The sequence below is a fragment of the Erpetoichthys calabaricus genome, chromosome 5, assembly GCF_900747795.2.
Source record: "Erpetoichthys calabaricus chromosome 5, fErpCal1.3, whole genome shotgun sequence".
Taxonomy (NCBI): Eukaryota; Metazoa; Chordata; class Cladistia; order Polypteriformes; family Polypteridae; genus Erpetoichthys; species Erpetoichthys calabaricus.
Window position 1 is genome coordinate 211601081 of NC_041398.2, and position 12553 is coordinate 211613633.

Consider the following 12553-nt stretch of genomic DNA (forward strand, 5'->3'; position numbering starts at 1 on the left):
TCAATATATAATCAATTTGTGAAAATCCTTTTTTATCAGTAAAGATTCACCCTCATAAGTAAGGAGAAAGATAAATGCAGTCCATGTTATTGACATATATTACATTTATATGTATATTTTAAGTATGTGTGTTGTGGTTTTAATGAAAGTATTACTCTTCTGTTAATAACAGAAGTATAAATTAATTTTCAGCTTTTCTGTCATTCTCGTTAAGTCAGATTTACCTTGTTGGAGAAGCCTGAGATTCATACGTAGGTTTCTTCTTGCTTTCCAGTTAGTCACTATTTTGTAACTGCTGTGTTAAATGATAAGGTAATGGGAAAAGCCTAATTCATCAATGTGTTTCTGATATCATTAATTTGAAAATGAAACATGATAGCGACAGCAAGATTATAATGAAAATGTCATAATTTTTCTCAGGGATTTTCATATCCATCATCATGTGCATGCAAGTTTGCTATCTGACCACACTCCAAAATCATTCTGTTGGTTTATTAATGACTCTAACACAGACTGGAAAAAATTGTTTTTGATAGTCTGCGCTCATTGGTAGACTGCTCAGAAAGGCTTGCTCTTACCTTAACCCTGAAATAGACTGGTTAAGAAAACGGGAGATGGAATAAATGTGTTGGAACCTTTTTTATTACAGTTTATATTTTATTTTCATATGTATTATGCAAGTAATAATTTCACTGTACTCTGTACATGTGGCAGTATTATATCATAAAATAACTAATGTGTTTTTTTGTGTGAAAGTCTTGTGTATGTGAATTTCTGTGGAGATTTTATAGGTTGTTTTTGGTTAATCTTGTGGCCTAATTCTGTGGGTTTTTCCTTCAGACTCTACACTTTTATAATAATATACAACTACTTTAATTTGTTTTTTATTTCTTTTGAACAGGTCTAACTGCTGTGGGTGGCCTGGCTTTGATGGGAGGTGGCTATGCTCCCTCATCCTCTGCCGAGTCGCTTGCTGTGCTGGCAGCCTTCATCTCTTCAGTGAATATTGCTGGTATGGTTTATTTAAAGATATACAGCTAATTTTTGATAAAAGAACAGCTGCTTTTATATATATATATATATATATATATATATATATATATATATATATATATATATATATATATATATATACACAATATAAACTGAGGGCACCATGGCGGATGTTAGCAGATTGCTGGCCAACCACAAGCGTTACCTGGTAGGTAACCACCCATACAATCAGATTGTGACACAGACTACGAATGCCGTGAATGTAATTACCCCGATCTACATGCTGTCAAATAAACGAACCACACGCCGTGGCGCAACGTTAGGGGCATCGCCTCTGACGCTGATGTCCGAGGTTCGATTCCCGAGAGGGAGTGCAGTGGAGTGTGTACACCTGATGAGCCCAGAATGAGGGCGAAACACGTTTCATGTACTCTTTGCATTTATTTGACAGTAAACTATTTTCAACCATATATATATATATATATATATATATATGTGTATATATATATATGTATATGTATGTATATATATATATATATATATAATATATATATATATATATATATATATATATATATATATATATATATAATATATGTGTGTGTGTATATCTAATTGTGGCGTGTGTGTATGAATATACATGTATGTATGTCTGTTTATGCATGCGTGTATGTATGTACAGTATACTTGTATTACTGTATATATTGTGGACATGAGCAGATCAAATAACAAAAGTCAAAGCCCCAGGCCCTTCCAAGATCTACAGTAAATAGTGCGTTCTCTGTCTCATTAATGGCATGGCTGGTACACTTCTCACTGCTTCCTATAATCACCTGCTCACCTCCTCTCACAAAGCCAAGCTCCTCTTTTCACCAGTGATATTCCTTCGATCTGTCATTTGTACCCTTGTCTGCTGCTGTTTCCTAAAACCAATCTGATTGTACCACTGAATGGAAGAGACATCTAAGCCCAGTACCAGTAACATATTTGGGAAACCCATTAGATGTACTTCTACAGTATGTTACGCGGTGGCAATTCAGAGTACTGATAATGCCGATGATGTGCTCTCTCGTACCAAAGAGTTTTAGCAGGAGAGCCAGATTGGTAGCATGCATGCTTAAATTTAAAGATGCTATTTTTGAACCACAAAACATTTCTGTTCCACAGCTCAGATATGTCTGTGTGATCATTGTTTTCCCCAATGTTTTGGAATAGCTGTATTGTGCTTCTCCAAGTTGAGCTGCTTGTCTCTCGCAGACTTTGGTGTTATTATCCTGAGTGTTTTTTGTTGTCTATCTGGACATACTAAAAGGGCTGAAAATTACTTAAGTGATGTGAAAATGAATCAAGAAAATCATTGAAATCTGAAAGTTTCTAGATAGATAAATATTAAATGCTCTTAATTATGTGGTTATATAGTCTGAAACAATTTTATGTTTTTGCTCATCATTGGAATGGTGAATTGTGATGTTCAAATAAATTCTGTTTTCATATAGTTCCATTCTTATTAAAAAAAGGCACAGACCCCGCTCATATTTACAAATATAAAACAGCTGTAGTGTAGTGAAGAATGGCGTACAACATACTGTATACTGTACATACACAAATATGTGCATATATAAGCATGTTTGTGATAAGTATACAGAATATCTATACTTACGCAGTAATAGGTATACTCTAAATTTCGCAATAATTATGGTTTAAGGCTATTTATCAGTGGTAAATTAATGCAAAGCAAGTTTCTTTAGAAAGTAATCCCCGTTGTCCTTGAGAAAGGGCAACACTGAAATCTGTTTAACTTAGGCCGTGGAAAGAATGAGGAAATACCTCCCACCAGTGTCTTCCATCTGTCACTATGATAAGTAAGTGTAAAAGTTATACTTAATGTTTATGAAATATTTGAACATGGAAAAAGGTGTAACATTGCTTTTGAGGTTAACTATGTAATACATAGGAGCCTAAAAACTAGACTGACTCTTATCCTTGAGCATATATTTTAAACTGCCTAATGGAGAAAAACTATTAACAAACTGACTGTGCCTTCCTCTTTACATTGACAGTTTAAAATACAGCTAAATATAATGCCCTTTGACAGGCGATCAAACGATATAATTAGATAATTGCAAAGGCATTACATTTTCACACGTTTTTACTAATTATCTTAAAATATTTTAGTAGCGGTGTAAAGTTTAAAAAAAAAAAAAAAAAAAAAGTTATCAGCAATGCAGATGACATACACTGTTAACACTGATTGCACTACAAGTCCTTCCTCACTTTTAAACTGATAGCAACAGTTATACTTAGGTTATTGAGTAAACGTTGATTCCAACAAAAAGTGAGTAAGATGTTTCCAGGTTAACATAATTATTGTTTGAATATCTCTTGCCCTCTAGGTGGTTTTCTGGTCACCCAGAGAATGCTGGACATGTTTAAGCGACCCACTGACCCTCCTGAATACAACTATTTGTACCTCCTGCCTGGTGCTGCCTTTGTTGGAGGGTATGGGGTCGCTCTGCAGAGTGGATACAACATTGAGCAGGTCAGGATTGATTGGAAAATCTGTCATATACTATTGCTACTATATTGCATCATTTGTTAGAGAACCGCATGTATGAAAGATATATATTCTCCCAAGTGGTGGTCCTGCTTTTCAAAGTGCACTGTGTAGCTTTGAAACTAGTAATGGTCATATACAACCTCATTTTAAATTTTTTCCATGAAAATTAAAAAATTGTATTGAAATTGATCAAAGAAAGAGATGACCTATTGCATTTAACAACTGTTTTGTAATAATTGAAAGTGTTTATTTACCATAGTTATAGTTTGTAAGCACTCTATCAATACTATTCACTCTAATAAACTTTCCAAACTTTTTTCTGAAGTTGTAGTTAACATTAAGAACTGATTATTTTTTCATGCAATTTCTCAACTGTCATAAAATTACCTATACACACTGTCCTTGGAACATAATAATGATAATCATGAAAGAGTAACTGGTTTAATTGTCTAACAGATCTGAATTGGTAAGCATGACTTGTGACAGATATCCTGTTATTTTTCCCTTTACTATCTATACTTGCACTTAACATATCATTTGAACATAAAACATGTGGCTCAGTTCTGGCCTTTCATTACCCTGATCAGACAAAACCAGGTAATAAACAAGTGGGGTGGATGGAATAAAGCATAAATTTAGTTGAGGCCAATATTAAAAATGAAGTAAATCTTGGGCTATAATATTAAATATTAAATTTAAGAAGATCAGCAGTTCCTCCATAAATGTATAATTTTTCAAGGTCATTTAAGGGGAAATTTACATTCTTCAATGAAAAAGAATCTAATTAGAAAATAGCACCTGTAATGTGCATCAAATATCCTAATTGTTTACTGACAGATATACAATCATTACTGCTCATAAAGTGAGTGATTTTCTACCTAAAAATTAAAATGTTAATTGCTTACTAAATTTAAAGAAAATATGTGAATTGATAACTTTCTGAGATTAAAATTTTAATCAGGGAAAGAAGAGAGACATTTTTTTATGAGAATGAATGTTACTGGGATAAAAGTTTAGTGGCTTCCAGATTATAAAAAAAAAAAAAAAACACCACTATGAACTGGTGATCCTAAATTGGCCCCTAGTGGGAGTTGAGTCCAGGGTTTGTTTCTGCTTTGTGCCCTAAACTAGCTAGGATAGGCCCTAGCAGATCTCGCGACCCCGTTCAGGGCTAAGTGTGTTAGGAAATGACTGATTGACTGTCCGATCGGAATGTTTGCATTTAAGCCTCAAAATCAAATAATCTGTTAATCCAAATGGTGCTGTCACAGATGGCTTTAAAGGCAGAATAGATTAATACATTTTAGAGCTAAATTGAAATTGGTAAAGATATAAAGTTGTTTAATATGGTCTTAAGCTTTTAACAAGGGTACTGTTCAGACATTTCTTTGGGCAATTATGACATGCTAAAAAAAATAATGTTATTTTCATCTATGTGTATGTAATACAAGCAAGAGTTAACTGGAGTTAACTGCTGAGTGCAATGCCTTTGTATTTGTAAAAAAAAAAAAAAAAAAAAAAATTTTTATTATTTGCAGGAGAAGAAAATGTCTTTAGATGTTACCTTTGGATTGAAATATGAAATTATAACATACTTTAATTTATAGTAGAAGTTCAGATCTTTATACTTCAAAGAGTAATAGTGATTCAATAAATTTTTTCCAGCTGCAGCCTTTTGAAAAAAGCTTTTAAAATTGTGTTTTAATATCATTTAAGTCCATACTGTTGTTGTCTCATAAATTCAGATGTTGCACCTTAAAATGTGTGATTATGCCATCACATTACTGTATTACTCCCTTTGTTCACCTGTTTACAATGAGACTGAGCCTGGAAAGTTGCTTTATTCTTACTTACTAATTTCTGTGTAGAAGATACAACTCCAGGTTCTGGTTACCTGGAGTTGTATCTGAAAGTTGAGAATTATCCGTACTAACATTAATTTAAAAAAAGTTTACTTATTTTTCTCTATCATGTTACAGAAATCCATATTTGATCATTATAACTATTGCCTCCTATCTTCTGTGGCCTCAACACCAACCCAGCAGCTACAACCAGAAATATTCAAATTTAAATTTAACAGTCAGGACACAATAAGACCACACTGGGTTTGTAGTAATACTTGTAACACGTTAATGAAATTAGGTTAGTTAGCAGAATAGCACACTTGATAATTGTAATCTGGACATGCAAAGGAAATATTTTATGTGTCTGTTTTAAATGTTTTTGGTTAATTAGTGCTAGACACTTTATATGTATAGATGGTGGTGGGGGCATGCTGAAATTCATGCTTGTAAAGCGATAATTTCAAAATTACAAATATCAGGATCAAGCCTTCATATTCTGTACAGGGGCTGTGGCCTCCTATTTGGAATTCCAACCACTTCACACTCCTCTGTAAATTGTTTCTGGATGCATCAGAGAATGCCAATTAGTGCAGACCATGTCATCTACAAAGTTCAGAGATGCAACCCTTCGGTTTTAAAACAGGACATTCTCTAAACCCCTGATTTGCCTTGATATCTAGTCCACCATTAGCAGAGTCCCACCTAAGGAGATTTTTTTTTTAATGTTTACAGTGAGGTAGAGACCTAAATCCTACCAGTGCCTCTGTGAAGGAGGATGTATCGACCAGAATTTGAAGGTCCTTATCATGCCTCTTCTACCCCTTAGTAGTACACCCTGAGGATAAGCTTGTACGATGTTCCACCTACCCTTCCTAAGTTGTGCTTGGTTTGACAGAACTTCCTTGAGGCTGTCAGGAAATTATTATCCATGGCTTCATCAAATTTTCCCCTTCACTACCACAGCTACTGCCTTGTTAGACCTATATTTACCTCGCAATCAAATCTACAAACTGCCCTTGTAACTTGAAAACTTTTTTTCAATGCCTACTTTCATTATTTACTCTAGAAATCCCACCATGACAGGCACAAAAAGCAATTTGATTGCAGCACCTTGTGGCTGCCTCTGCTATTGAAGTCTTGAACAAGGGTCCATTCACCCTCTATATCCCTGACCTCTTCTGAGATGGAACAAAGACTCTTCTAGAGAGGATAATTGAACTCTTGAGTAGTCAAGTTCATTAGTCATTTTCAGCATGCCCCTAACCTCCATTTTGAGTCTTACAGCGCATGTTGGAGAGACCTGAATCTGCTGAGGCAACTCACCACCAAGTGGTGATCATCAGTTTATAGCTCATTTCCTGTCTTTTTTTTCAAAATGTCTAGAATATACTGCTTCAAATCGGATGACACAACTAGAAAACCTTTAGCTCAAATTATTCTGGCATCAGTTACACTTTTGAGCACATTTGGACAATAACTATCTACAACTGAAATCTAATAATAATAATTTACCACTTGGATTCTGATCAGGCAGGCCATTCTTTCCAGCATTCCCATCTTGTCCTCCAAGTATATCTATTATTCCCCACACTTTGTTGAAGCATTAAGCATTGAAGGCTCATACTAGGATTTAATCAAACTCTAAGTATTATGCCAAATTTTTAGAATTATTTGTGTATCTTGCTGAAAATATTATTTACAATAAGGTAAAATATTTAGTTTATTCACTAGGGAAAAGTCTGCTGAACAAATAGTATCAATCCTAATAGGCACTTTAGGTTTAGGATGGTAGATCCATGGTGTGGGCACAGTGGCACTGTGGTAGTGCTTCTGCCTTGCAATAAGGAGACTGGGGTTTGCGTCCCAGGTGCTCCCTGCATGGAGTTGGCCTGTTCTTCCCATGTCTGTGTGAGTTTCAGCTGGGTGCTTGTTGTTGATGAGTTTGTACAATGGCATGATAGCTCCTATTTCCAAATGAATATTTCTAAAACAAAAGATATGGTTGAAGATTTCAGGTGCTCCCCACCATCCACTGTCTCAACTTTAATTAAAAAGGAGACAGTAGAAATGTAATAGCAGTACACATATCTGGAAACTGTCATTGATAACAAAATAAACCTTGATCTTAACACATAGCAAATTTGATAAAAGGGGCAGTCATGACTTTTGTTTCTCAGAAAACTCAACTGTTTTAAAGCGAACAAAACCATAATGGCACTTTTCTATATTGAAAATCTTGAGTCCTTTATTGAATCCATTGTAACAAAAGGCAAATTTGAAATGGTTTTAAAATGACTTAGCAAGCTTCACTGTCTTTTTTTCATTCAGATGATGTACTTGGGCTCAGGTTTGTGCTGTGTTGGTGCATTGGCTGGCCTCTCAACCCAACGCACAGCTCGACTTGGCAATGCACTTGGAATGATTGGTGTTGCTGGTGGCATTGCAGCTACACTTGGGGCACTGAAGCCTTCTCCTGAACTCTTGGCTCAGATGAGTGGTGCCATGGCAGTTGGTGGCAGTATTGGTAAGTACCTGTTTCTGGCACAGAAGTTTATATTTTAGACTTTAATTGTTTAAAAATTTAATTTCTGAAATACATCTGTGTGCTAAGAATTTCCCAAATACATGAAGTTTCTGAAAAATACCCTGGGTACTACTGTCTGTATAGCATGCTGTCCTCAATGTTTGGGTTTGTGTTGGTTTTTTAATTTTTTTTATATAAAATAAAAAATGAAGCTAACATGCATACCTTTTGGGTATGGTTTCTGTGGTTTTTTTTTCCAAAACCAACACAGTTCATTATGGACATTTTTTTTGTTTGTTTCAAGCTAACAGCTGAGTAATAATAAATGATTAAAAGTTTAGAGCTATGCATTTAAACAAAGAAACCTCACTCACACTGTATAAATTGTTCTTCAAAGTGATTTTGATTTCTTATGTCTATTGTAAGGAGAGATTGACACACAAAAGCTTCTTTTAAGCCCCCTTAGACTATCTCCGTAAGGCAATTTACACAGCTCTCCCTGCCCACCCTGGATCACAATTAACTCTCTTCAAGTGTGATGTTTCACACTTCATTTTACAGAATTGGGTGACTCCATTACTACAGTGTTAAAGACACACTGCAGACTTCAAAAGACATGCAGTTGCAACCACATCCTTCCTGTAAATATACATTATTTTGTTTTTTATGATTTCCTGTTTACCATATTTGATTGACAGAGTGTAGTTCCACACAATTTTCTCACTGAATTATACTTCAGAGAGCAATGTTTCATTTTGAATAAGCTAAAAATGCACATTTTATGTTTCTGTTTATACCTGAGCACATGGCTTCTATAGTGTTTCTAGACTTTTATAGCTTACTGTATGGGCCTAATATATATTTACTTGCCATTTTTGAATGTGATAGTGTCATACAAATACAGAGTGCAATAGACCATAGTGAAAAATCTGAAAACAGTATAACTTTCTGGCTTCAACAGATTAATTGTATTTAAGTGATACATAAACAACAATAAATAAGATACATTATGAAAATGCATTTTGGCATAGACTACCATAGAATTTACAAATACAATTGATTCTTTTACTGATTAATTTGTATTTTTGTACTTGTACACTTTGTTAGACTATATTTATATAATAACGTGCATTACAGCAAATATCTCAGACAATTCATAGTTTAAGACTAACTTCCCTAAACTGGTGATGCTCAGCATATTATACTATGTAATCCTACCTCTGGATAAACTGTATAATTGCTTCTGCACACTGCCCAGATATGAATTAGTAATTAGTCTACAAAGATGTATTTACAACATGCATTATGTAGTTTATATTTAATATTTTGACATCCTACTTGTAGCACTTAATATTTATTTACATTAAATTTATTTTGCCTTATACCTTTCCAAGTCTTAATTTTGTCCAGGCCCATCTGTAATGATTTTCAGACTTTACAATGTATGCCACTCTACCCAGTCTAGTTTCAAATGCAGACTTTACCAGCTTTTTAGTTAAATGTTTAATAAATTGTTTGTTTAAATTTTTAAAAAGCAGAAGTGACCACTGAGGGACATTATTTTTAACACCACCTAATTTGTTAAAAGATTCTTTTACCATTACAATAACTGATTACTTCTTGTGTTTGATCTAGTTTTGTAGCCATCTCATCTATACATTACATATTTACTTTTTTTTTTTTTTAATCACTACCTTTTGATCTGTTTTTTTTTAAAAATCAACCCACTCTAATTTTGACATTAAGTTACTCCAGACGTGCTGTACAAAGCTGACGTATTTTACATATCTGTTTTTGCACTTCACTTCCATGATCAGCCATTTCATAATTTTTAATCTTTATTAGTAAAACTTACAGATAGACCGCATCACAACATAATTTTTCTCGATCCCACATGTGTACTTGGAGTAGTTTTTCTAAATGCTTTTGTGGTACCCTGAAAGCATCATTTGGCATCTGATTCTGTCCAATTCACTCTTAAGCCTGACATCTCTGACTGTAGTTTAATGCTAAGACATTCTCATTAATGCAATTGGAAAATAACTGTTATAATTCTGATTTTTTTTCCCTTTTACTAAAATACTTTAAAGAGCCAAAATGTTGTGTCCATCATTTCTTCTCCGTCTTACGCGGCTACCAGTTTGACACACAATGCCTAAAAGATTGAGGTGTAATTAAAAATATTTAGGCCACCTTTTATTAAAATATTGCTGTAAAGGAGAAAAAAAGTAGACATTATGCGAACCCTGACTTGATACTGTGAGCCACACAGAAGCCACTTTTCCAGGTAAATCCACAGCTGCCGAGAGGCTTTTTATTCTGAATGCCATGATATTAACTGTATCCTGCCGCTGCCTATTGTAAATAATTAAACAAGCTCACTTTCAACCTGCCTTCCTCATGTCTGCTCTTTTGCTTTGCTCACTATTCTCCCCCTGTCACGATCTTATTAAATGAACCATATTCCTCATGATCCCAGTCAGGACAGTGAGCCATAAAAGCAGCCACGAAAAGGTGCTTAAACCCTTATGGGGCTGAAGTGCTGGCACCGTTCTACCCTACATTATTATTAATATTTATAACTTTTTTTCCCCCACTCTCACTGCTTCTACAAATTACAAAGTGCTTATGACAAAATTGTGTGGGTCTTGTAGCACACAGCTGGTGTTCCCGCACTACAAATGTACTTTTATGTATATTTAAGTACAGTGCCTTGAAAAAGTATTCATTCCCCTTAGTGATTATTCTGTTTTGTCACATTACAATATGGAATTAAAATTGATTTTCATTTTAATGTATTATAATGGATTTGATTATCTGAAAAATAAAATGAATCAACCGTTGTCCTAATTAGTTTGGATGATCAATGTTCTGCTATAGTGAAATGTGATCTCATTTCCTGTTTAAACTTGAGAGCACTTTTTACTAATACACCTGTGGTTCATACCTAGCACTACCAGGAAGTTGTCACCTTGCTCAAAAAGCGCATCTTAGTTAATGAGTTTGCTTTTTTCTGGAAGTCAAACATGACTGTTTTTATGCATCAGTGAAATACACAATAAATAACAACATAGTTAGAAAGAATATGTAATTGTAACGGACTTTACTTCGGTAGGCTAAGCAGGTTATCCAACATCTGAAAATGAGACCGTGATAATCTGGATTTATCCTTTTCCAAACCTGAGCAGGTGCTTTTACCTCATTTGGATTTCCACATTTCCATTCTGAGTTGGTAGTAAGTAAATTGCTACTTAAGTTATAAATGGCTTGTCAATACATAAATATGGTTTTGCAGAGATACTCTGAATCTCTCTGTCTCTCATCACTCAAAAGGTGAATGACTCGCATCATGCTTATGTGTTTGACCTTGTCTAATAATGTTCAAGGAAAAGTCAGTAATCATATAGATAAAAAGATGAAAAATCATACTTCCATATTGAATAAGCTTGCTTTATAATAGCAAATAATGGGCCGGTAATTCTTGGGGGATAAAACGGAATTTATATGGTGGAGGTAATACGTAGCCACCACTGTAATTGTGATTATATAGGTCATTTGATGATCTCACTCACATAATGACACAAAATGCTTGATATGTTTACCAGCAAACACTGTAAACAATGAGAACAAATAAAAATTAAAGCATCTTTGTAATCCCGTTGCAATAAAACTGCCAGTAATTTTGTGCAAACTGAATTAGCCCATCTAATTATAAAATGAGAATAGACTATTTTTAGACAAAGTTGAATAAGGATAAACTTAATTTGTAAACTTTATATGAACCCAAACTGGTTTTTTCAGTGTGCACATGTATTAAAATAAACAAGTGTTTTTTGGATTGTGTACAGTTTTGAATGCAGTTAGTTTCTCTTGATATCTTTTTCTAGTGTTAATCAGACTACATAAATTGTATTAGTTTCAGTATTGACTCTTTTGGAAAAGTTTTTTTTTTGGCAAAGAAAATGTTTTTAACCATTTTTTTTCTCCATTTAAATTTTTTAGGTTTGACTATTGCTAAGCGTATCCAGATTTCTGATTTGCCTCAGTTAGTGGCTGCTTTCCACAGTTTGGTTGGGCTTGCTGCTGTCCTGACATGTGTGGCAGAGTATATGATTGAGTTCCCCCATTTTGCCACTGATCCTGCTGCTGACCTGACTAAAATAGTCGCCTACCTAGGTACTTACATTGGTGGAGTGACATTCAGTGGGTCTCTCATTGCTTATGGGAAACTGCAAGGTATGTATTCAGTAAAAAGGAAAAACTATTTTAATGTGACTTTCAAAAATTAGATCTTGTATTGAATGGCAAAACAAAATTCTTGAATCCAAGTTGAATTTCAGTTACTCTTATGTACAGCATCCGAATTTCACAAGCTCTTATGTACAGCATCCTTCTGATTCTCCAACTCCTAATTCATTTTCATTTACTCATATTTTTAGTGCTGTAAGATAATAAAAAAAATTGTACAACATAATGCTTGAAGTACAAGATGTCACCTGTGAGAGTTTAACCAAAAATTGTAGTACATTCCAGAAATTATTCCTAACATATATATATACAGTAATCCCTCCTCCATCGCGGGGGTTGCATTCCAGAGCCACCCGTGAAATAAGAAAATCCGCGAAGTAGAAACCA

The 12553-nt window shown here is 34.3% G+C and overlaps 1 protein-coding gene across 2 annotated transcripts in view; it reads left to right on the top strand.

The window, feature by feature from the left end:
- The window catches only part of nnt (nicotinamide nucleotide transhydrogenase), a 117117-nt gene that overhangs the window by 60792 nt on the left and 43772 nt on the right, over nt 1-12553 (top strand). For both annotated transcript variants that reach the window (XM_028802485.2, XM_028802486.2), the window contains exons 12-15: nt 902-1012; nt 3387-3532; nt 7723-7918; nt 11921-12154. In XM_028802485.2, coding sequence (XP_028658318.1) covers nt 902-1012; nt 3387-3532; nt 7723-7918; nt 11921-12154 — 687 coding nt within the window. The remainder of the gene's footprint in view (nt 1-901; nt 1013-3386; nt 3533-7722; nt 7919-11920; nt 12155-12553) is intronic.